The 26,350-nt window shown below is 36.7% G+C and overlaps 1 protein-coding gene across 10 annotated transcripts in view; it reads left to right on the forward strand.

The window, feature by feature from the left end:
- Positions 1 to 26,350, forward strand: part of Abi1 (abl interactor 1) — an 89,786-nt gene that overhangs the window by 61,704 nt on the left and 1,732 nt on the right. Inside the window, exons 4-10 of one of the 10 annotated variants that reach the window (XM_052156254.1) lie at positions 7,056 to 7,070; positions 7,781 to 7,881; positions 9,367 to 9,507; positions 13,437 to 13,537; positions 16,735 to 16,911; positions 20,058 to 20,144; positions 24,200 to 24,385. In XM_052156254.1, coding sequence (XP_052012214.1) covers positions 7,056 to 7,070; positions 7,781 to 7,881; positions 9,367 to 9,507; positions 13,437 to 13,537; positions 16,735 to 16,911; positions 20,058 to 20,144; positions 24,200 to 24,385 — 808 coding nt within the window. The remainder of the gene's footprint in view (positions 1 to 7,055; positions 7,071 to 7,780; positions 7,882 to 9,366; positions 9,508 to 13,436; positions 13,538 to 16,734; positions 16,912 to 20,057; positions 20,145 to 24,199; positions 24,386 to 26,350) is intronic. The other 9 variants (XM_052156255.1, XM_052156264.1, XM_052156256.1 and 6 more) reach the window with 9 other exon arrangements.

A 26,350-nucleotide genomic window follows, 5' to 3' on the forward strand; every position in this document is an offset into this window, starting at 1 on the left:
ATAAACTTATACTTTGAAATGTAATAATCTTTTTCCCAGAACACTGTTTGATTTTGTTTGTATTGTCTAAAATATTTCATAATGTCTTTTAGGTTTTAAGAATTATTGTTAATTTTATCTGTATGAGTATTTTGCCTGCCTGCATGTCTGTTCACCACTTGAGTGCCTGGTGCCTGTGGAAGCCTGAAGTGGTGTCTTTTCCCCTGGAGTTGGAGTCACAGGCAGTTGTCAGCGTCACAGGTTTTAAAAAAGAAGTCAACCAGGGTCTGGAAACTTTTTGTAGCTGGTAGATAGGACTGGTAGTATTGCTAGAGGTGTTGCATTCTGAATATTCTGGGATGTCTCATCAAGAAAGGTGCATTAACTTTTACTGTGCTCTTCCTATGATTTCTGGAATGGCTTATTCACTTTCATGCTTGGCAGTTATATGTGAAGTTGAAACACTTGGCAAATGTAGCGGAGACTACTTGTTTCTTGTATTTTATCAAGAGTATGTCTAGCATTGTTTAAGGGCTTGAGTTCAATTTTATTTTAAAATAAAGGTTGTATTATTGCCTGATTTTAAAAAATATGCACAACATGCAGAGATATATATTTATCTAGTCTGTTATTTGGGGAAATTCATGAACTCAACCCCCCACTCCCAACCCAACCCCCCCCCCCCAATGCATCTGAATTTTCTTCCTACCAAAACAATATGTTAACAATTCAATAAAGAAAAAATTCTGAGCCAGATGTAGGGGAAAATTCTAATACTATAGAGTCTGAGACAAAATTAGAAGTTTGAGACCAGCTTGGACTGCTCAGTGAAGCTCTGTCTTAACAGTTTCCTCACAAAACTTAACCATTATCTCAAAAACAAATATCCTGAACTATTTCTTCTCTTCACTCATGGTTGTGTGCTTTAAGACACCATGTTTGGGAGTGTTTGAGATTTGATCTATTATATGTACCCCTGCATAAGTGCTAATATTAAAGGGTTGGATCCAAATTCTAAAAGGAAGTTTGATAAGAAAGTGCAACGCTGGGGCTAGAGAGATGGCTCAGCGGTTAAGAGCACTTCCAGAGGCCCTGAATTCAATTCCCAGCAACCACATGGTGGCTCACAACTGTCTGTAATGGGATCTGATGCCCTCTTCTGGTGTGTGTGAAGTGTACATACATATAATAAATAAATCTTAAAAAAAAAAAAAGAAAAGAAAATGCAACTCTGTATAATTTAAGTAGGAAGCATAAGCACCACCTACTAGATGCTGAAAGTATATAGATGAGAACTTACTTTTTCTTTCTAATTACTAAAAAAAGGAAGCAAACAAAAAACCACCTCTTTTTATAAGAGTGCTTATGGTAAGGTTATCATCCCTAACTGTCAAATGTATACTTCTGGAATATATTCACATTGCTTTGTGTTTTAAGCAATTGTTTTTAAGTGTTTTGACCAAGATTTAAAGGAGTGGGTGGCCAGTGACAATAGTATATCTTAGAAACTGGTATGTGTTGGTAGAGTGCTTGCTTAGTATGACCATGACCCTGGATTTGATCCCAAGGACCACAGTACTTTGTAGTACACTGTTGTCCTTGTACTCAGATGGTGAGGCAGGAGCATAGGAAGCTCAAGATCATCCTTGCTCACATAGAGAATCTGAGGCTAGTCTGACATCCAAGAAACCAGTATGAAGTTGATGTGTGCAAATGTATGTATGCAAAATATATACATACATAATTACTTTATTATTCCTGGTCTTATTACTGGTTGTTTTTTTTTTTTTTTATGACTTCTGTAAGAACTTTCATTCTCTTATGTTACTGTTTTTTCTACAGGATTATAGAAATTTATGAAATTAATACCAGAGCTGGGTGTGGCAAGTGCATCTCAGAATCCAAGGCTAGCCTGTTCTAGTTATTGAGTTTTGTGCTAGCCAGAGTTATATATAGAGACCTTATCTCAAACGAAATACTACTAGTTCCAGGAGGCAGAAGGGCCAGGATGACTGCAGCTTAAAGGGCAGCCTGTTCTGCATAATATGCTGCAGGTTACCTGGGCAGGGCACTGAGACTCAACAAAACACTCAGCCAACCAACCTGCTCCTTAAAAATAAAACACAGAAGTCTGGGTATTCATTAATGATAAAATATGCACTGGCTGAAATTAGAGACAGAAAATTAAATTTATTTTGAAATGTGCATTTTCAATATAGTCAAACCCTACTAGTGCCTATAATTACTATTTTTTGTCTTTGGTTTATATTTGTATTTAGAAATGTAATTTCTTTTTTTCCATTAAAAATTTTCTTCATGCAGTGTATTTTGATTACATTTACTCCCTTATCTTAACTCTTCCTAGATGAAGTTTGATTTCTTAATAGCTTGTTAAATTTGTGCCGTATTAAGGATCCGGATACCTGATGTTTCCTCATGTATTTTTGTCATTTAACTTTACTGTTTGGTTATTTAATTATACAGAATTTTAAATACCATATTAAAATAGATTAATATTCTTTTTGTAGATAACACATTTTACATCTAAGGTTTTTTTATTCCTAAGATCAATATTCTATCTTATAAATTTTAGTATTTTGGTATTTGTGTGTGATATACTTGGCCTTCCTTCAAATAGATTATGCACATTTAAATAGCATTTAAATGAATTTAATAAATTTCATACAAATTAGTTTGTGGTATCTATATTTTAATAGGAATTTAAAATAAAAAATAGCATAAAGTATGTCTGGCTAGATTTTGGGGGACAGAATAAAATACTGATAGGAGAAATCCACTATGCAGAACCTACCAGAATATGCACATAATGAACAACAAAAGATGATGAGCAGCCACTCTGTTTCGCAGTGAGCATAAGGAAGTCTTGAATACTCAGTGGAGAAATCTAGAGTTATTTTTGGTAATAGTAACAATGAACAGATATCTAAATTAGTTTATAACTTATAGATGATTGTCAAATATATTTAGTGTTTATTTGGAGGTCATGCGGAAGATTAAGGAAGCAAGACCAAGGGCATGTTAGAATGAGTTGGTGTTCTAAGGCAAAGCCTCGAAGGTTGATGATTGTTAGTTCCTGGTCAGTTATGGAGTTGAGCTTTAGTTTGGTTTGTAGGAACTCAGAACACCAGGGCTGTCTCAGTTTTAATGGTCTCCCAATTATTGTTCTTAATTTTTTTTCAGATGTGTTTGTCTTTGTATCTGAGTGTTTTGCCTGTATATGCGGATATATATCATGTGTGTGGACCATGTAGGTATGCCAAATGTATGTACCATGGTTGTGTGCCACTTGTCTGATGTACCCTTTGTGTATGATGTTCATGTGTGTACTGCGTATGTAGTGAGTTTATGTGTACCATGTATATATGTATACTGGATGTGTTTGGTCCCTGTGGAGATCAGAAGAGGATAGAGATACAGTCTTATTCTGTATGATAGTTGTGACATTTTGTATGTGGGTGATGGGACTTGAACTCTGGGGCCTCTGCAAGGGCAACAAGAGCTCTTAACCATGGGACTTTTTCTCTAGCCCACCCCTTCTAATTATTACTGTTACCACCACCACCACCACCACCACCACCACCACCACCACCACCACCACCACTTTTATTTTAAAGATTAATTATTTATATAAGTAAACTATAGCACAGTCTTACATAAATATTGGATAAGAGTGAGAACTAATCAGTTCAAAGAAAGAATTGGCCTCATTGACTTTTGAAGCTTACTGCTAAAAAAATAGAGTGGACTCAAAATTCTATTGCTTTTAACTCCATATTCCAGGTAAATGGTGAAGTTTCTCATTCATAAGTATAAGTGTTTAGAGGAAAAGAGATCTTTAGGAAATAGTAAAACCTTATTTTGTTTATGTTTGGGGAAGTTGAAATAGATACTTCATGGAAGTATTATTGTTGCTAGCTGTTACATCTTTGAGTTTCAAGATCCAGAGATTAATTTTACAACACTCCTTATTTGGAGCACAGTCACATACATAAACAGTTTAGTAGAGGAGGCTGAGCTTGAATAAAGGGTGAAAGTTAGAAGTTGTATATTTGCAGGTTCACCTAAACTCATTTCCCATTTAGTTTCATTGTTCTTTAATTTGGGAACATATTACACACAAATGCTGAGTTTTTTTTTTCCCCTTAATTTATGTCTTTGTTCTTTCAGTTGAAAGAAATGAAGATGTGAGAATGTACTTAGAACACTTTTTTGCACAATTAAAATGTTATATTATTTTGAACATACTGTATGCACATGTATATGGCACATATGTGACCATCATATACATAGATCACACAATACACCAGTATGTCCATCTCCCCCCCCCCCCCCAGGTTTTTGAGACAGGGTTTCTCTGTGTAGCCCTGGCTGTCCTGGAACTCACTCTGTAGACCAGGCTGGCCTCGAACTCAGAAATCTGCCTACCTTTGCCTCCCAAGTGCTGGGATTAAAGACGTGTGCCACCACCGCCTGGCTTACACTAGTATGTCTTATCAAGTATGTCATAACTAATATGAAAACATACTTGATACTAAATGTAGTATTTCACATCTAGGTGTTCAATGTGGCGTTCTTAGGTGGCAGCGAGAAATACCATGGTTTAAAAGATTTATTTACTTATTTTATGTATATGAGTACACTGTAGCTGTACAGATGACCGTGAGCCATCATGTGCTTGCTGGGAAGTGAACGCAGGATCTCTGGTCACTCTGGTGCAAAGGGTTTTTATTTGTGTCTCATTATGGGTGGTTGTGAACCACCGTGTGATTGCTGGGATTTAAACTCATGATCCCCGGAAGACCAGTCAATGCCCTTAACCACTGAGCCATCTCACCAGTCCCAAGAAATATCATTTTTAAACAAATAGAAATACCAAAGTTATAGCACAGGTGTATAACTAAGAAAATAGCTGAATTCTTCCATAAGGTTTTATTTAATGTTGCCATTGGGATCATTAGAAAAATGGTAGATAAGGTGTGAGGACAGCAGATGTTATTGATGGAAATCTCCACATTTTATAGACAAACCATAGAAATGGGATTTTTTTTTTTTCTTAATGGTCTGGTATAAGGAATTGTCACTATAGGTTGTCTTTATGCATGCTAGCTGATCATCTCTCACAGAAGTAGCCTTTAAGATCAAAGTAGCTTTTATTTAGAGTTTTTACTGATCTATTCAGTACAACTATTCAATAGCAACATATACCTTCCTAGTAGGATAGGCTTGTTGAAGACTTCTGTAGTCTAGAAATAAGAGTTCCTAGATGCTTTATTCACTCTTTTGTTAGAATTTGGCCAACCTATGAGTCAATGATTTCTTTTCTATATTTTTGTTTTTTAAAGGCTATTTTTATTTTTAATTTATTTTTGTTCTTTGTCAGTTTTATGATACATCAGTTTTAAATATTATCTGTTTATAACACAACACCCATAATTTTGTTTTTGAGACCAGGTCCAAAACTGGCCTTGAACTTGCTGTGTGTAGCTGATCATTTGCCCCCACCTCCCAAATTCTGGGTTTTCAGGAATATGCCACCATACTTGGGTTATGGGATGTTGAGAATGAAGCCCAGTGTTGATGCACATTGTACAGAGCTCTGCAAACTGAGCTTTGGATTTCATTTTTAAACACTGAGGTGCAAGGCTGAATCCTTTTCTGTACTTGAAAGCAACTTGTGAATTTTTATTTTATTTTTCTGAGACAGAGTCTTACTATGCAGCTCTCTCTGTCTTGAAACACTACATAGACTAGGCTGGCCTTAAACGCAGAGATATACCTGCCTCTGCCTCCCAAGAGCTGGAATTAAAGATACCACACTAAGCCACACCTCAAGCCCTCTTTAAGACCAGTGTGTGGTTTTAATCACTGAACCATCTTTCCAGCTCAGCTCATGATGTCTATGTTATTTTTCTGCTTTATTCTTTGTGGTATTAAGAATTTAATTTAGAGACTTCCACATATTAAGTTATTTTCAGCTAGCTATACTTAGCCTTAAACTGGGACTTCAAATTTTAGAATTTAAGGCTTTTTTTTGTTGTTGTTTTGTTTTTTTGTTTTTTTTTTTGTTTTTCAAGACAAGGTTTCTCTGTGTAGCTCTGGCTGTCCTGGAACTTACTCTTTAGATCAGGCTGGCCTGGAACTCAGAAATCTGCCTGCCTTTGCCGCCAAGTGCTGGGATTAAAGGTGTGCCTCCCCTCCCCCCCCCAGCTAGGCTTATATTTTTAAAGTATTATACTACCATTAAAGCATTCCTTATTTAATCAAGCCTTCGATCTGCTATATTAAGCCTTATATACTGCTATATTAAAAATAGCTCTACACATTCTGTATTATTGTGTTATTTAAATCAAGTTAAAAGATTTTTGTTTTTATTTTTTAATTTTGTGTTTGTGTGTATGTGAAGGCTATGCATGTGAGTACAGTGTCTGTAGAGGCCAGAAAGGGGCATTTGATGATTGGTAACTGAAGTTCCTGGTGGTCCTGAGATGCCTGTCATGGGTGCTGACTGCTGTCATCCGCAAACGCCATTACACACCTTTCCAGCTCTTGATCATCTCTAATTTAGTTGGGTTGGATTCATGGGTTAAATGCTGACCTAAGAAATTTTGAGATTGGCTTAAGTATTTGGTAATTTTCTTATGGATTAGCTTTCTTTTAGAAGTACATGTTAGTTAGATCTGATGACAAAAGCCAGCATTCCCGGTTGCATGGGAGGCTGAGGCAAGAGTCATAAACTCAAGGCCTTGTCTGGCTCACAAAGTCAGCCTAAGGCCAGTCTGGGAAACTTGGTGGCTGGTTGTAGCTTTGTTAGAAAGCTTGATCAACATGTGCAGCCCTGACTTCAGTTCCTAGTACTGAGGAAAAGTAAGTGTAACATACAAACATTTGTTTCCCTAGTTCCTCTAGATAACTTTAAAAATGTATTTGAAATAGCTGGATAAAACCTTGTTAACATAAATTCAGTAATATAAATGTCAACCTGTCCTGTCAGATACAATTTAACTAGAATTAATTTCTACTTTTCCCCCCTCTTTTTTGTTTTTGCCAACATAAAGTGGCTAAAAGCCAAGGTAAGAGTCATTACTTATCATTTGATCCACAGTTCTTCCTCTATGTTGACAGAGGCTGCAGAGCCACTAAAATGTGAAAACTTTGTCTGTCTGCTTTTCCTTGTAGGATTTACATAGAATAAATATGCTCAAACTTAGATCACATCAGCAGTGTTTAGCTTGGCTGTGTTAATATATCGTAGATATATTGACGTTTGCACTTTAGGAACATTAATCTTTCTAACAGGTACTGCTTTTGCTCATGTGTTTTACAGTTGCTTTGCTTCCATTGACTTACAGTTAGGTTTCCCAGACGTCACATTCGATTTTGTTGCTGAATTATTAGGATAAAGATTATACTTGGAATGAGTATTTTAGCAGATTGACAGATTTGTGGTTTGCTTTTATGCATACATAATGCATATATAAATGTTTATTCAAACATTTTAATTGTGATTCTTGAGAATAAGTTCGATATCAATGAACATTTCTAACAATATGATAAAATCTAATAGTCTCACTTGTATTTTGTATAAATTGATATGAATAGCACAAATTATGATGGGAAGAACTGAGCGCAGGTGACTTTTGAACTTTTAAAATGTAATACCAAACTCTAGAACTGTCTGGGAATCCTTACTTCACATTCTGATATTAAGAAAAAGACATCATGTTAAAGCATCAAGAGAACAAGTTGTTACAGAAATAAAATTTTTCTTTCCACATTTTAGCATGGAAATAACCAGCCTGCAAGAACTGGCACATTATCGAGAACAAATCCTCCCACGCAGAAACCACCAAGCCCTCCTGTGTCAGGCCGAGGAACTTTGGGGTACAAATTCAGCTGTATTCTACAAAGAATTTCTGAGACTTGAGTGCATATTTCCTTGTTTTTTGAATGATCTCTTGTGGAACTACCCTTTAAATTCATTTATTTTGTGAGTGTGAGTGAGTGTGAGAGTGTGTGTGTGTGTGTGTGTGTAGGTTTTACCCTCAGGAAAGCTATTAAGACAGGTTGTCTTTGGCCTGAAGCTCACCCATGAAGCTAGATTGACTGGATAGTAATCTCCAGAGTTGCCTGTTTCCCCTCCTTAGCTTTGGAATTATGGCTGCCATCATGCCAGGAATTAATGATCTTTTAAGATATGTATAAATGCATATCCTTTTTCTGTTTACACATATAAAAATGTAATGGGCTGGAGAGATAGCCTACTGGGTAAGAGTACTACTGCTCTTCCTGAGTTTAATTCCCAGCAACTACATGGTGGCTCACAAACCATCTAATGGGATCCTGTGCCCTCTTTTGGCATGCAGGAGTACATGCAGACAGAGCATTCCTATATTTAAAAACAGCAACAGATGATTTGCTTTATGTTTTATCTTAAATGGATTGAACAGAGAGATCCTTATGGTGCCTCCACTTGTGTTTATAGTATTAGTGCTGTGGCTCACTGAATAAGTGGTGTGCTTTGTGAAGTTTAGCTTAGTAGTCTCCATCTTCTGTTTCTCCTATTCCATGGCACCTTACGCTTAGGACTCTGATTGGCTCTAACTGCGGCAGCTAGTCACGGGCCCTTTTGCACCAGAGTAGCTTTACGGAAAGCTGGAAAAGGTAGAGGTAACTTCTCGTGGTACTAATTGTACCAATATTTTTCAAAGTGTTTGTGAAAGATTAGTTACTTGGAAATTAAATTTCTTGCTTTTGTGGAGGGTGCCAGTCAGCAGCCAGTCATGCTCTTGCCCCCTTCCCGAAAGGCATTTGAGTGACTGAATTGGGAATAATGTACCTTTTAATATTATATATTATAGAGAATTAAGATTATAACCATTATTTTTAGTATAATGCTAGAATATTAAATGACCCTTTCTAATAATTTTCCCAACGAAAAGCAACACATTTGAATTTATATCTTAAAGCAGCAAAATTTATATATCACTAGTAAATATTATTAAAAATGTTTTTGTCATTAGAGAGTGTGTGTTGTGTAACTTGTGCTACTATACACTTCGTATAGGTCAGAAGACAATTTTGTGGCCGTGTGTGTGTGTGTGTGTGTGTGTGTGTGTGTGTATGTGTTCTCTCCCATGTGTATGCACAATATCCCTCTCCCCTAGTAAATCACTTCTAGGGATTGAACTAAGGTCTCTAGGCTTGGATGGCAAGCACCTTTACCCTCTGAGCCTTCTTGCCAATCTTTATTAAATCAAAATTGGAAAAAAGTTCTGTTATACTTACTTCAGATAGAGATGTTTGCATATTTGGAGGGGGTGCTGTTTGTCTCTCTTCAATATCGCTCCTTCTGTTCTTCATTGTTAGACGGAACACTCCTTACAAAACCCTAGAGCCTGTTAAGCCTCCAACAGTTCCCAATGACTACATGACTAGTCCTGCAAGGCTTGGAAGCCAGCATAGTCCAGGCAGGACGGCCTCTTTAAATCAGAGACCAAGGACGCACAGGTGAGCCTCTGCCTGAACATCTGAGCTTGCAAAGTGTGTGTTGCTGACTGCTGAGCAGTGATTTCTAAAGATACAGAGTACAAGTTAGGTGTTACTTAATGCTAATGATGACTGTAAAAGATGAGGGCATCATTCTTCCTATTTCTGATCCCATCAAATTTCAGTTTTTCTTTGGAGGTTTTTTTTTTTTCCATTTGTGTATACTATAAGCAGATTATATTTCTACCTTTTGACAGAGATACAAGTACATGTTGGGATTATAACTAAAAAGTGCTTTTTGCTGGGTGGTGGTGGCGGCGGCGGCAGCACATGCCTGTAATCCCAGCCCTTGGGAGGCAGAGGCAGGCCAGTTTCTAAGTTTGAGGTCAGCCTGATCTACAGAGTGAGTTCCAGGACAGCCAGGGCTACACAGAGAAACCCTGTCTCAAAAAAAACAAAACAAAACAAAAGTGCCTTTTAGAGACAAGTTTGCATAATGCTTGCCTTAACATACAGGAAGCTCTGGGTCTGATACCCAGTACCATACAAACCAGGCATGATGGTGCAGATCTGTAATTACAGCACTTGGGAGATGGAGGCATGAGGATCTGAGGTTCAGGGATGTCTGTAGCTACTTAGTGAGTTTGAAGCCAGCCTGGGATATGAGACCCTCGTATAAACAAAACCCAAACCAAATACAAACAAAAAACCCAAATAAAGCTTAAACTTGTTTTTCTCTCCTAAATTTGCGTTTAAGATATTCTTCTGACATTTTGGAACAAAGTGTTTTAGTAATCCAGTACTATTACCATCTCCATCCTCCTGACCCAAGACAAGAATACTTTCTAACACTTCTTTAAATGTCATAAGGTAGGGCTAGGGTTTACACAACTCAGTAGTAGGATATATTCTTAGTATGAATGAGACTTCTGAGTTCATTCACCAAGAGCTCCTGCTCATTAAAATGGGCACAGGGAAAATACCCTTAAATGCTCTTAGACAAGGGGTTATGTGCTGTAGAGTTAGTTACATAGCATATTGAAGTCTAAGAAGTCAGGAAGAACACTCTCTTTGTTTCTGAAAACAATTTCAGAACCGAGTTGATAAATGAGGTTGTGTTAACAATTCTTGAGAAAGCAGTTGCTCAGTGCTGAAGTCCCCATTTTTATGTTTGGTTTTGCTGAATTACAGGGGCAAAATATATTTTTTTCTCATAGTGTAGGTAGTAATAGTTTAATCTTATTCAACCACTAGTTATTTAAAATGACTGTGTGTTAAATATCAGTCAGAAACTAGTAAGACATAGTTTTGTTTTTTTTCTCTGAAGCTTATTGTGTTGAAATACTAATGTCTATTTTTAGAATATATTTCTAGAATGTCATTATGTAAAGATTTTGGAATTTTTTAATCATTGTTACAAATTTAGCACCATGACAACCATAGATAATTTATAAATGAGTTATAGATGGTCTAGTGAAATTTTACTTATGGTACTGCAATTTGAATTTCAAATAATTTTAATGTTTTGCAAAATATTATCCTCTTTTGAGTTTTCACTATTAAAAGATAGCTCTTAGGCAAAAATTGAACTGTTGTCCGGTTTTAGCCCACACAGTATAATTTGTCACCTCTTATGCCTATTTTAGATAAAAAGCACTGAAGTCAAAATTACAGAAGATCTTAAATGTACAAATATTCCTAAGTCTGACATAAAGCTGAGTAGATTTCCTGACTTGAATGAGTTGATGATTTCATATATAAGCCAGTTTGTTCTAACAGTGGATCTTTTTATTTAAATATGATAATCTAATTATAAATTAATCATTGGAGAATAAAATAAAAATATTAGGCACTATAAATCTTTGCCTTACTGAGTTTTTTTAGCCTATCTAGCAAACAATATTGCTTTAAAATACAGTGTATGCTAGGCACTGTGGCATATACTTAGAAGGCTATAGCTGGAGGATTCTTTGAGATCAGGAGTTTGAAACCTGCCTGGGCAGCATAGTAAGTAACAGGTATGCTAGACAGCAGTTACTCTCAGGTAGAAGGACTGGGCTTGGAGGGAGTCGAATAGAGTGTTTCAGTAGCAGTGAAGCCTAATTACCTTTAAACTGTTTTCTGTTGTTTTGATCATACTGTTCTATTGCTGTGAAGAGACACCATGATCGAGGCAACTTTTATAAAAGAAAACATTTAATTAGTACATGCTTAAAAGTTTCAGAGGTTTAGTCCATTGTCATCAGGACGGGAAGCATGTTGGCGTATAGGCAGACATGGTGCTGGAGAAGTTGTTGAGAGTTCTACAGCCAGATCCACAGCCAGCAGGAAGAGACTTTTGAAACCATAGAGTCTACTCTCAGTGACACACTTAATCCAACAAGGCTACACCTATTTATCCTTATCAAGTAGTGGTATTTCCTACTTGAAGGAAATGCCCCCCCACCCCTTATGGGGGCCGTTCTTATTCAGATCACCACACTCATTTTCCACAAAATTCCTTATCACCTATCTTCAATTTGTTTTTATGTATTTTATATTTGTTTGTTGGTTTGCTTTTGAGGCAAGGTTTCACTATGTGGCCCTGGCTGGTCTTAAACTTGACTTAAAAAAAAAAGATTTATTTTATTTATATGAGTACATTGTAGCTGTCTTCAGACACACCAGAAGAGAGTATCAGATACAATTATAGATGGTTGGTTGTGAGCCATCATGTGGTTGCTGGGAATTGAAGTCAGAACCTCTGGAAGAGCAGTCAGGGTTCTTAACCTCGGAGCCATCTTGGGAGCCACCGGCTTCTGCTTTCCCAGTGTTGGGTTTAAAGGTATACTCCCCTGTGTGCAGCTTGTTTCTGATTTGGAAACACAGCTTTGTTATAGGTTAGACTGACTTAGAAGTTGCCGTATGCCTCCTTCATCAGCCTCGTAAATGCAGGGATTACACTTATGTGCCACCATGCCTCTTTTACTTTTCTTTGAGATAGGGAGAAATTGTTTTTCCCGGTTTTGCTGGTTTTCAGACAAGGACTATGCCCCCCATTGTTTTGTATTTTCTTTTTTGTATTACCTGTTGCACTAACTCTTGAGTCTGTTTTCTCATGTTCTGTTACAGAGTTTTCTGTAATTATGGTTCAGTGTTCCTTTCTGAGGAAGGAGCTTATCGTAGTTAGGGTTTTACTGCTGTGAACAGACAAGATCAATGCAAGTCTTATAAAGGAAAATATTTAATTGTGGCTGAATTAAAGGCATAGAGGTTCAGTTCATTACCATCAAGGCTGGAACATGGCAGCATCCTAGCAGGCATGGTACAGGTAGAACTGAGAGTTCTACATCTTCATCTGAAGGCTGCTAGCCTAATACTGACTTCCAGACTTCTAGGATGAAGTTCTTAAAAGCCCACACCCACAGTGACATACCTACTCCAATGGGGCCACACCCTCTAATAGTGCCACTCCCTGGCTGAGCATATACAAACCACCACAGAGGGGAAACAAGAGCCTCATTATGAACGCCAGGTGGTTTCAGATTCAAGAACCTCTAGACTTAGGCAGTACTGAAAGTGCAGTGTTCCACCATAACAGGCTGTTCACTGTTAATCACAGCAGGCTTGAAATAGACATTTGTAACTCACTGTGCTGTGAGGTTTCACTGCTCAAGACATTTCTTAAAGACTATGATTACCATTTTAAGACATGGTCCCATTATGTAGCCTTGGCTGGCCTTGAACACACAAAGATCCACCTGTATCTGCCTTCAGAGTGCTGGGAATAAAGGTCAGGTAGGGTTTGTTGAGTACTGTGCTAGTTACTAGTTTTAAAGTTCTCGAAGAACATTTTAAACGATAGGGTAAAGGTTAACCAAGTTAATGGGCATTTAGTAGCCCCAGTTTATGATTGAGTTTGAAAAAATAATCAGTTTGTCAAAATGATTTTCCGATGCTTCTCTTTGCAGTGGAAGTAGTGGAGGAAGTGGAAGCCGAGAGAACAGTGGGAGCAGCAGCATTGGCATTCCTATTGCTGTGCCCACACCTTCACCGCCCACCACGGGCCCAGGTATGGTAGTTAGGCCCCTCAGCTTCACTGTGCGATGTTTGTTAACTTTATGATGGATGCTAGAACAAACTTTAGTTATTAGATTGCGGCTAGTGTTACAATAAAGATAAATATAAAAATACGATATTTTTAGAATAACTTTCACAAAATTGTTGGGGTTTTACAAGCTGTATGTGTGGTACAGAGAAATTAACTTTGTTAAGTCAGTTTTGGCCATTTTGTTTTAGTAATTCTTGTCTTCTTAATAGTTTATGATGTTTATTATTTCAAAAGCAAACCATATTGCATGGTATTTCATTTAGAAGGTCAGTATTGCTAAACCAATGTCTTTGTGCCCTTCTATTTATGTTTGAGATTCAGCACCTATTTCAGTGAAATGCAGTGACTGTAAGATGATGAGATTTGAAAATAGTGAAAATTTATTTTACCTTTTTATAAAGTATGTAAATTTAAGCTACTCTGGGAGAACATTCAGTTAACCCTTTGGAATTTAGTCAGTGAAATGTACACTTTTTTGAGATCGGTTATTTTTGTGTAGCCCAAGCTATCTAGAAATGAAATGTATATATTAAAAAACACACCGTTGAAAGGTAATCATAATGAAAAAAATTAGAGGAAAATATCTTAGCTTCTCAAATGTATTATTCAAGAAAAATGATCTGGTTATAAACACAGGCTCATTTTATGGGTACTGCATTTATAAACTCATTTGAACATGTTTTATATACAGATGTTTCTTTTTTTTCTTTTTCTTCTTTTTTTTGTTTTTGTCTTCCAATATGTGGTATTTCCCTGCCATTTTGGAGTTTTTAGTTTTGTTTTCCTAAACTCTGACCTAAATCATAAAATATTTTGCTAGAAAACATTGTGTCTATCTTCCTGGAGCTCTATTGCTGATGACTGTGGGGAACCATTAGATACATTTTACATATCTGCAATAAACTCCTGTAGCTAATAGATTGCAAGTTGTTACAGTTACTGAATTATAGATGGTACCACTAAAAGTTAAAGAATTAAATCTAATTATTACTAATTTATTCTGGTGAAGGACTTTTGAACATAACACTATAAGAACATGGAGAAGACTCTTTACTGCAATACAACATGGTCCTGTGTATGATATATAACCAACTTAATGAAATTTTTATTTGTAATTTACTTAGATTGATGAAAACTAGGAGTTATTACATCTAGTCAGAGGACTGGGGTGAAGGTGGAGACAGGAAGTGGAACATTGAAAGGAAATAGACTGTGATTAGGCTGCTGTGATGTTGTCCTTTGGATTATTCTTTGAAAATTTTTGATGCAGCCCAGGTTTTAAGATAGCTGAGAATGTGATTAAATAGCTTTATCAATAGGATGCATTCAAATTGTCTTCAAGTTGGGAAGGACTAGACTGAATGCTAATATAAAGGATTCTAGATCCAGGCTGGGTGGTGGTGGCACACACCTTTAATCCCAGCATTCAGGAGGCAGAGGTGGCAGATCTCTGTGAGTTCAAAGCCAGTCTGGTTGATGTTGTACTGAGAAACCCTTTCTCAACTGAAAATATTTTTACATTTTTTCAAAACATTTATATATACTGAGGAAAAGGAGAGGTAAGGAGAAAATACAAAACCTCATGGATGTAGATATCACTGAAAGAAAGTCTGAAAATGAAATGCTGTCACCTACTTAATAGCTGGAAGATGATTGTCGAAGTCACAGTGAGATGCTATTGTTTTGTTCACTGGATAAGTAAAAATGTAGACAGACATCTCAGCCTTGATTTGGGTATGACCTGGATGCTATAACTGCTGATGAGGTTTGTTGATATGCTCCCTTTACCAACACCTCTGTTGCTTACTAGTCAAGGTAAACCAGCATCAGCTCTGGTTTATCAGTGTCAGTTTTAGATACTAATACCAGAGTACTAGTTCTCAGAACATTAATTCTCAGGAAAAAAATCTCTGCTGAGGTCAAAGCTATTACTTGTCTTTTTCATTCTCATTCTGTCAGAATTTTTTTCTAGAGGTACTGTGAAGTCTTTGTGTATTTGTGTATAAATTCATCTTAAAGCTGTGTCAGTTTGAGTTTGAATACAGTCATTTCATATAAGTGTAACCCACTCCAGGGATACCTAGTTTTTAATTTTTAACAGTGGACTTAAAGAAAAAAAATGTTTGCTAACCGCTTACTTAGAGCATTGACTTTGAGAGCAGTAGTCCCAAATTGGTCATCAACGTGGAGGAACTAGGTAGAAGGCTCAGTTCTCAGACCTCATCCTAGACCTATATTGTCTCTGAAAATGGGACCCAGAAGTTTCCATTACAACAGCTCTCAAGGGGTGCTTTTCATCAGTGCTGAAGCTTAAGAGCAGCTATCCCAGGGAAATCCAGGAACTATAGTTAGCAGTGTTCACTCCTAAGGAGGGAGATGTTTAGCGGTGTTGAGAATAGTACCTCAATAATTAGTAACAGTAATTAGTAACAGTTATTAAAAATCAGAAAAATAAACTTAACAGTTTAAATTTTATTATTTTTTTTATTACTTAACCTGAGCTTTTTAGTCAGATAGGATTTTGAATTAAATTCTGAAACTTGGCTGTGGAGAGGAAGTTGATAATGAAGCAGTCAGGGATGACCCACAGCTAAAGCTGGTACCAACTCAGACTATCTGTGGTGCTCATTTTGTGGAGCCAGTGTTCACACAAAAAGCTCTATATAGTTGTCCTCCATTCCCTCAGGTGATTGATTCTTGGATACCCCACCTCCAATAGATATAAAATCCTTAGATAGTCAAGTTCCTTAGTAAAATGGTGTTGTACTTGCAGACAACTTACACATATATTCCTTATCATATATTTCAAATTATCCCTGGGTTACTTATCATACCAATACAATGTAAATGGTCTGTAGTTGTTCTTGTGCATTGTCTAGTGAACATTCTGAAATGTACATGTAGATTACATGTAGCATTAGCAAAATAGCATTTGGGACTATGCTTATTGCAAAGGATTAATAATGCTCAATGCTCACTTTTGTAGCTCTTCATACTAGCTGTCCTCTTGTTTATAAACTTTAGAAGTGGAGATAATTTGATTTTCATTTTCCTTTTTGTGTCTGGGCGTTACAAAGAAATAAGAACCCCTCCCCTCTGTCCTGTCACTTTGGGTGTTTGTAATGCTTTCTTGGTTGCCTTTGACTGATGCTTTTCAGCAGCCCCTGGCGCCGCTCCTGGTTCCCAGTATGGCACAATGACCAGGCAGATTTCTCGACACAACTCTACCACTTCTTCGACATCTTCTGGTGGATATAGACGAACTCCCTCTGTGACTGCCCAATTCTCTGCCCAGCCTCATGTTAATGGAGGTCCACTTTATTCTCAAAATTCAAGTAAGCTTGTGTTTGCAGGCATACAACAATAGTGGAGCTCCTTTTGAAGGAAATCATTTGAAACTGTTATTCTTGACTGTGATAGACAACAATGCTATCATTAAGCCATGCTTGTTTTTGAATTAGAATGTTAATCCTTGAATAACCATCTTAAATGTAACTGCTTATTTATTCTCCAAGGTTCACTTGAGGATACTTAATCTACCAAAATTCAACAAATACTTTAATGTGCTATTGGTATTACTACAGTATAATTTGAACTAGAGAACAAAACAATCGGCATGATTTTGATGGTTCAGTAATGGTACAAAGACACAAACACAGTCAAAGAATTTTTTAAAAAAAGTTTAATGAAAAGAAATTGCTGGCTATCACTTCTAAGGTTGTGACCTCTTTTGAAATGCTTTCAAATGAAAACATTTACAATGCCTGCTTACTTTCTCTGTCTGAATAATTCTAACAGATGGGAGGGATTTTCTTTTGCTTTCCCTCTGTTTACTACAAAATACACATCTCAGTACTAATTACAGCCAGTGTTTAAAACCTTTTACAGAAAGTAGATTTAGAAAGGAAAGGTTTGAATATCTGAGGCTAATCATTGAGTTCACTTTCCACGTTAAGATACTAAATCCAGAAGGGAAACAGTTTAAAATAAGACTGTTGTCCAGTATTTCTTTTGTCATGAAGTTACTGGGTATGGCTGATAGGTTTTTCTATGGCAGCTGCCTTTTTAAGAATTTCTAGAACTGAATGTTCTATAAAAATAATGTAAAAACATCCGCATTTACATGGGAATTTGCTTGCTTCTTTTATTTGTATTCATATTATGTGTATATTTTGGTTTTTGTTTGTTTGTTTTTTTTGTTTTTGTTTTTGTTTTTTTTAAGACAAGCCTTCCTTTGTGCCCTCACTAGCCTGGCACTGCCCAAGTCATCCTGGCCTTGAACTTGCAGTGCTTCTGCTTTTTGGGATGACAGGCGAGCACCACTATGCCTAACTTAAGGAGAGGTTATTGGTCTTTTGTTTAAAGTTTTGAGTTACAGAGTAACTCAGGGTTATAGCAAACTGAAAACCACTTTGTCTTAAATGTCCATATTTACAGAGAACCTCAGATTTATACACCTTTTTTTCCAGACCAGAATTTTCATTCAGGCTACTATGAAATATTAAACTGTTGCTGCTATCCCCTTGGCATCCTGCTGATATTGAGTGGTAACTTCAGTGTTTGAATGCCCTATAACTTAGTCGTTTAGTTTTTAGTTGTTCTGTTTTTTTGAAGATAGTTTATTTTAGAACTTACTATGGAGTTCAGGCTGGCTTTGAATGCAGAGATAGATAGACCTGCTTCTGCCTTCTGAAGCCTGGAATGAAAGGCATATACAGTCAAGACACATTAGTTGTTTATCCCACTAGTGTCTGAGCTTTCTTTTCATATTCTGCTTTTTACAATCCCATCTTTATGCTCATTATTTCCCCTCCCCAACTTTGTCTTTTAATTTATTCTGCAAATAGGGTTTTTATTTCACCAATCTACACTTGTCTAGTTTCACACATGTTTGTGGGGTACTTCCTTAGTGAATATTAGTATTCTTTTTGAAACTGGAAAGGAAACTTATCCTCGGGTGTAAAGCATATTTTGTTTTATCCATTTCTCCCTCAGTATGAGCTGCTGGTGCAGTTTACTGGTACGTGGCTGTGTTTAGTGCTGTGATGTGCTGCTTCCTCTCAGTGCCTGTGCTGGGACGGTGTCTTCCTAGTGCATCTCTTGTCTCTTCTCCCACAACTAACGAGCATGACGAGTCACTAAGGGTTCTTTCTTGAAATTATTTTGACTAATGGGAGGCTTTTTTGTTTTAAAATCAATACCCTCTAACCCTTTAACAAGTCTTCTCTGTAGAAAGACCAGTATCTGCTAGTAAACTGAATGCTGTTTTTAGATATGTATAAAATATCAGCGCATATATATTTCGCTAATTTTTAATCTTAATGTCTATCACATTTTTATGCTTACCAACAAATTTATACCTTGGATTAAAATGATAAATTTTGATGAAATGATCTTAGGGACCAATAATTTTTATTTATTTATTTATTTTTTTGGTTAATGTAACATCACTTAGTGGTGACCACTGGCTAAGCTGAACATTTCCACTTAAACCCATCGACTTGTTCATGTCATCTTCAGCAATTACTGTCTGGATAAAGTGAGGCAAAGTACACATCTTTGCTTCCAGTTTGTGTCAGTCTTTCATATATTTATTAGTCATATGAACATTTGATACCAATTTCGTATGAAGTATTTCCTGAAAAGGTTACAAATGCTTCAAGCCAGCCAGTATCTGACTGCATTTTATTAATCAGAAATTAATATAGTACAACTAATTATACATTTTGACTGATTAGAGATTAAGTTTCCTTTTTCAGTATCCATAAAAAGACCATATTTGATAACTTCCCCTCAAAACTGAATTAATCATTAGGTACATTGAATATTCTTTTCCCTTAGTAAATTTAGGGCTGATTTCTTACAAATAAAGCTGGCAACTTAAAAAGTAACAGATCTTACTTTGTAAGAATGAGTATTTTCCAGAGAAGTATGTAAATTTAGAAATATAAGCACTTTCTTTAAAGGTAACTCATGATTATTGTATTGATTTATCTATATATTTATAAATGTAATCAGCAGCTGTTAAACATTATTTGGTTTTAAATTTACAGCTCTACCCTAAAGCTAGAAACGTCTGTTAATTTATAGACTTAAAGCAAAAACAGTTTGTTGGCAGGCTCTGTAGATGTTAAATTGTAACATATTTTAAAAGTCTTTCTTTGAAAAACACTGTGCTAAAATAAATGTTATAGTAAATTAAAAAGTTCCCCAAATAGTGTAATGCTAGGTTAAAAGTAAGTGTATTTATTGTTTTAGGCACTTGGCCCTGTGGCTGAGCACAGCATGGCTATAGGTTCTGTGGGGACTAGAACTTGAAGAGGGTAGCAGGGTTTGTTTGTTTGTTTTTGTTTTGTTTGTTTTCATTTGCAGAGTGTTCTTGGCATACTTATTTATGTTTGTGGTCCTCGTAACTGACTTGCTTTTTGTTTGTTTCCTTTTCTTTATCTGTTTCACTCCCCATACTGTGTCTTGCTGCCAGTTTCTATTGCCCCTCCTCCCCCCCCCATGCCTCAGTTGACTCCACAGATACCTCTCACAGGCTTCGTGGCCAGGGTGCAGGAAAACAGTAAGTCTGGAAACACAGCTGTCAGATATTAGAGGCTGTCTCCTCTAGCATGCATGGCTGATGAGTCACCATTTTCCTTCTTACTGAGAAGCTAATCTTACCTTGAAGAATAGGTACAGATATGTGCTACTGAAACTGAAGGGCACGGGCTTCGTTCTGCTCTTTTGTCTGCATGATTACTGACCCATATCAGCTTCAAAACTGCAGTTTTCTTAAGTATTTATTTAGCTGATCTAAGGTATGAGATCTATTATTTGTGTATTTTTAAGCAAAGAGTAAGCACAAGAATGCAAATTAAACTGAAATCCCTAATAGTTACTGGGACAATTAGAAAACACTCTGCAGCTGGGTATGGTGGTGCATGCCTGTAATCTTAAACCCATGGGAGGTTGAGGTAGATTGAGATCTTCCTGTGTTGGAGGATAGTGAGACTCTGTCTTTAAACAAATATACAAGCCAAAACAGCATTGAAAAAGTGTACTCTAAGAGGTTTGTCAAAATAGAATTACACTGTACATTTATTAGGAAATTAAGACAGTATCCCTACCCCTTTCTTTAATAGCACAAATTTTTAGAAAGAGTCAGTGAAATGGCTCAGTTGGTAAAGTAAAATGATTTGAATTAATTCCTAGAGCCCATATGGTGGAAGGAGAGAACTCCTATAAATTGTTCCCTGATTTCCATACATGCAGAAGATAAATGTAAAATAATTAGAGAACGGTTATAGATTCTGATCTATATGAAGCTTCATGGCTTGAGAGATGGCTCAGTGTTTAAGAGCATTTGTTGCTCTTGAAGAGGACCTGGGTTCAGTTCTCAGCACCTGTGTGGCAGCTCACAACAGTTGATTCCAGTTCCAGAGAATCCAGTGCTGTGGGCCCTGCACTCATGTTATATATGTAGGCAAAACACTCATGTACTTAAATATTGAAGATCATGAGTCTCCAAGAGTAAGTGAATGAAATGCATGTTGTCCCTCTGAGGGACTGGCAAGGAAGACAGATCTGCCTCCTGTCCTGGCCAGTGAGTAATGCTGGCCTGTGAGGTCATATCCCAAATGGAATCCTGTCAGTCTTCTTAAAGCTTTATCTTAGTGAAGACTGGGATATAACATTTTTTCAATAAGAAACTTAGTGAAGACTGAGATAATAACATTTTTTCAATATGTATACTTAATTTAAGTAGATGGTATTAATCTACTAACCTTTGAGATTACAGAAGATCCTGTGTGACCAGAGTGAATGTTGTGTGGCTGAATAATTAAATGTCAGCCATTGAAATTAAGATAGTATTTAATAGTTCTAATTTACTTCATTTGGAATCTTCCTAGAAATACATTTCAGAATTGTTTGAGTAATGAGCTGCTACTTAAGCGGCCCATCCTCAAGAAAGTACATTTTTTGCAAATTGACTCTAATGCTTTTCTCAATCCCTCCCTTCTACCAATCAAATCTTATTCAGTGTTACATGGTAGGTTCTGGTAAGAATACAAACAAAAAGTTTAAGACAGTCTCTTCATGAGGTGCACAAGGAGCTTATTGCAAATGTAGATTTAGAGTTTTGACATTTCTGAGTGCAAACCTTCTTACTATTCACTTTGAAAATACCATGTTCCAGTATTTGAAATTAAATGAATATTAGGTGCTTCTGGTCACTGCTATGGCGCCCTTTCCCATTGTTGATGTTCTAAGCAATACCCAAGGGCCTTGTACGTGCTAGGAAAGCGGCTCGAAGTCTGAATTGGATAAATGGCATGCTCAGTCCCTGGTTTGGAGCAGAGCTCCTGTGTCACTGAGCTGGCCTTTCAGCAGAGTCCCATCTGCCTCAGCCTCTTAGTGCTGGGATGGCAGATGTGTTTATCATGCCCAGCAATACTTCTGTTTCTTGATGCTGATACAGCTTAGAAACTAAACCTGTCAGAGGTGGAGGATTATAGCAGTTCATCTTTTTACAATGGTCCATCATGAAGAATTCTAGGACATAAGTTTAATAGCCATTGAAAATCAACTTTGTGGGCCTAGAGATCATTGACTGATAACTGGAAATTCAGAACCTAGTGTTCTTACTCATTATTCCCATATTCCTTTTTACCAAACACACAGTGTTGAGTTCATTATTCTTACACACCACTGATATTCCAAGTTTATTTTCAAGTTTTTCTAAGCAAGTTGAAATTAAGAAATTGTGCATTAGCACTTTAAATATTTTATCAAGTGTACATATTTTATGTGCTTTTTAAATGCCATTGTTCTGATAACCAAGAGGAAGTGACAATAAATGCATGTAGCTGGAACCCATTTTGGTTTAAGGTATGAGCCCCTAATGACTCATGTCTTTTATTATTTAACATCAGATAGGCTTTTGGACTAAATATGCATAGTGTTAGGTAAAATACTGGGGCAGAAAGTTGGGTTGATCAGACTTTTGCCATAAAATTGAAAATAAGCCATTGTATACCTACTGGCAGTTGAGTGGAACTCTTCAATTAGTACGTGGTAGAAATGAAGAGTGACAGCTGTTCAGGGAATCAAACATGTAATACACACATTAAGTCAATCTAGGGTGTGTGCTGGGCCTGTTTGATGTCGGGTTGGGTTCATAGCCACTCTTCCTCCACATAAAAACCTTTATGGAAGAGGTATAGGTGTAGTTAGATGTTTAGTGGATCAGCGCATGTGCTAGATAATCCAACTGTAGACCTGTAGATTGTTGTGGGTGAGCATCACCCAGTAGAATTTATTTTTTATTGTCTTTATCATCTCAAGGATAAAACTAGAGAGAATTGAAGCAGTAATGAAGCAGGACTGTTCTATGCTTGCTTAGATCCCACATACTGTCTTCAGTCAGGAACAGTAACCTGTGAAGCCTACATCAGTTAATATGAGAACCTTTCCTTTTCTTTCTTCTCTTTCACTAAAAAGACAAGGTTCTCTGCATAGCTTGGATGGCCTAGAATTAGCTGTGTAGACCAGGCTTGCCTTGAGCTGCCAGAGATCCCGACTTCTGCCTCCCAGGTCCTGGAAAGGCATGCACACCTTCCCTGATTTCTCTCCCCTTCCCTAAACTTCTAAAGGAGTTTGTGGAGGAGAAGTTTGAGCATTAGTTGTGTTAGCTTTGAATGTTTTAATCCTAGCAGTATTGGTGACTGAATAAGTACAATTCTAGTCCCAGATGCCCATTTTCCTGTTAACACCTTCAATTCCTTAAAGCATGTGTGCACACACCCCAGCCGTCTAGAATCTGAAATGTGATTCATTTTTGTTTGTTTATTTTTATTTCTTTTAAAATTACTGCATCTTCAGTATTTTATGTTTAAATCTTAATTGTGTTTTAAGTTAGAAATTGGATCTTTAGGATCTGGTATCATCTCATGTTTTGTTTTATTAGCCATAATGCAAAATCTTAGTTTTCTTTCTATATTAAATTTTGACTGTGAATATAATTTATTTAAAGATATTTAATGCAGTCTCCTCATTTGGAATTATTTTTTATGTTTGTTAAAACTTAAGTAAAAATAGAAAACAAACAAACAAAGCCCTACACAAAAATTTAAACATGATATGACCAGCTTGGCTTTACTCTTTATTAAAACAATAAATAAAAGATATGTCCACTTAAGATGTAGTTTTTAGGGCACTAAAGCTACCAAAAGCCAAAATTGTAGGCATGACCATACATAGTAAAAACTGTCAGACCTCTTCTGTCAGATACTTAGTGGTATTCCATGACAGGCCTTTCAGGCAGCAAGGCCGAGGGGAGCATTTGTTTTCACCTGAGACTTTGGAGAAAGAAACTTCTTTACTCCTGTAATTCTAGTGAAAGTAGACACTGTATCCTAACCTCTTAATTTATTAATGTAGTATTTATATGCTTATTCTATCTCATTTTATTGTTGCAAAATTGTGCTTAAAAGCAGTATAAACTTTAACACACCCGGCTTTTACTTCTAATCACTGCATGTTTTATATAGTGCATGCTATATGAGTTAGAATTGTTAAATTCTGTTAATTTAATTTTTTTTCCTTTAGACTAATTACTTGTCTGAATCCTTTCAGTTGCTGACAGCCCAACTCCCCCACCCCCGCCCCCACCAGATGACATCCCCATGTTTGATGACTCTCCGCCTCCTCCGCCACCTCCTCCTGTGGACTATGAAGACGAGGAAGCTGCTGTAGTTCAGTATAGTGACCCTTACGCAGATGGGGACCCAGCATGGGCTCCCAAGAACTATATTGAGAAAGGTGAGGCACTGTTCTCATGGGTTGATGTAAAGTACCTTAACCTAATTACAGAGTTTTATTAATGTTTAAAAAATGTCTCAGCCAGTGTTTCTTACCTGGAACTGTCTTACCAGTCAAGGTGGTAACCCTTACTGTGTATACTTTGTGTTTTTCTGGAGTATGAAAAGGAGACTTATTTCTTTATACTTTGAATTTAAATTGTTAGATGCATCTTTTCAAACCATGTATGCTTCTAGCTTCAGATTAACTTGCTTGTTTGTGTTTTATAGATCAAACATTTAAGGCACAAAACTGAGCTAAATGACTTATTGAGACAGTTGCTTATATGATGTTAGTGATGATTTTAAACATTCCCTCTGTCACCACCTTGCCCACCTCCTTCCTCTCCCTCTTTTCTCCTCTTCCTCCCCCCCCCCCCCAGGCTGGGTATAGTTTAGATTTTGCTGGCTATATTGACTCAACTGGTTTGTAGCTCAAAGTTGTACATTAATATATATGTGAGTAGATATAATTGTGTTTAGTAAAACTTTATTTACAAAAATTGGTAGTGGGGAGCTGGAGAAACGGTTTAGAGTTAAGGGCATTTCTTACTTACAGGTTCAATTTCTAGCACCTACATGGTGACACACACCTATAACTACAGTTCTAGGAGCTCTGGTGACCTCTCGTGTTTGACTTGTGGCTTAGATACGCATATGCAGACAAATATTCATCATAGAATATAAAATTTAAAAATATGTAAATCTAAAGAAGGAATGGTGATGGGTTAGTCATGTCATTGGGCTATTTTTTTTAAGTGTTAAATCAAGTTAATATTTAGCAGGATTAATCTGGGCATGACTTGAAATCATATACCTGAAATCACAGCACCCAGGAGGCAGAGGCAGGAGGATTATTGCAAATTTCACATTAGCCTGGTGTGTGGAGTGATTTTTCTCAGCCTTCTGCCATGGGCAGAGAAGATTTAGTAGTATTATTGTCATGCTTAAGGATGCTGTTGCTATGGTAAAACAACACGACTGAAATCAACCTGGGGAAGAAAGGTCTTAATTCATATAGCTTGTAAGATAACAAGCTGAGAGGAATGTTGCTTACTGGCTTGCTTCTCTTAGCTTGATCAGCCTGGTTTGTTGCTGTTGTTTGTTTTTGTTCTTTTAAATTGCATCTAAGACCCAGGAGTGGCACCACCCAAAATGGGCTGAGGCCTCTCACATCAATCATGAAATGCGCTACAGATTTACAGACCAATCTTACTGAGACATTTTCTCAGTTAAGACAAGAAAGCCAGTATGCTTACATTTAAAGTTTTAATAACCACTTTTGTGATGACAAGATAATGAAACCTGTTTAAAACCTGGCTCATCGGTTTGACATGACTATTTCAAAAGCCTTGTTCTTATTGATAATGTATCTTTAACCTAATATATGCTGATGTGATACTTGTCTCTGTATTAAACTAATAGACAAATTCCAGAGAGCCCTCACAGTACATATAAAAGGGAGAGTTTGGCCCCTTATCTTGATTAGATCCTGGATAATAGAATCAACATTAAATTATTATTAATGTTAAATAGTGGCGAGAGAAATTATATGAGGGAGTGTGTACATTGTGATGAGATCCTTACACTTACAAAGGAAACCTAGAAAGCAAACACAATGTGTTTCAGTACTTTTCTGAGCCATTTACATTAGAGGAACTAAGAACTTGAAGTAGTTTTTGTTCTGCTCAAAGAATGCTTTAGGCCTTTGTTCGTCAGTATAAAATCTTTCTACAGCACTGAATCTCACCTCCCTGTGACTCTAGATACAAGAGTATTACCAAAATCAAATTATCTATGGAGTTTTTCTTAATAATTGATCTTTTGCAATCACTTGATTCTTTTTGCTAGTTATTTTTGCTAGTATTTAATTATATTTAAGTTTAAGCTTTGATAAGCTATTGGGATCATAATCACCATACTGTGA

Source organism: Apodemus sylvaticus, chromosome 14 (genome assembly GCF_947179515.1).
Source record: "Apodemus sylvaticus chromosome 14, mApoSyl1.1, whole genome shotgun sequence".
Lineage (NCBI taxonomy): Eukaryota > Metazoa > Chordata > Mammalia > Rodentia > Muridae > Apodemus > Apodemus sylvaticus.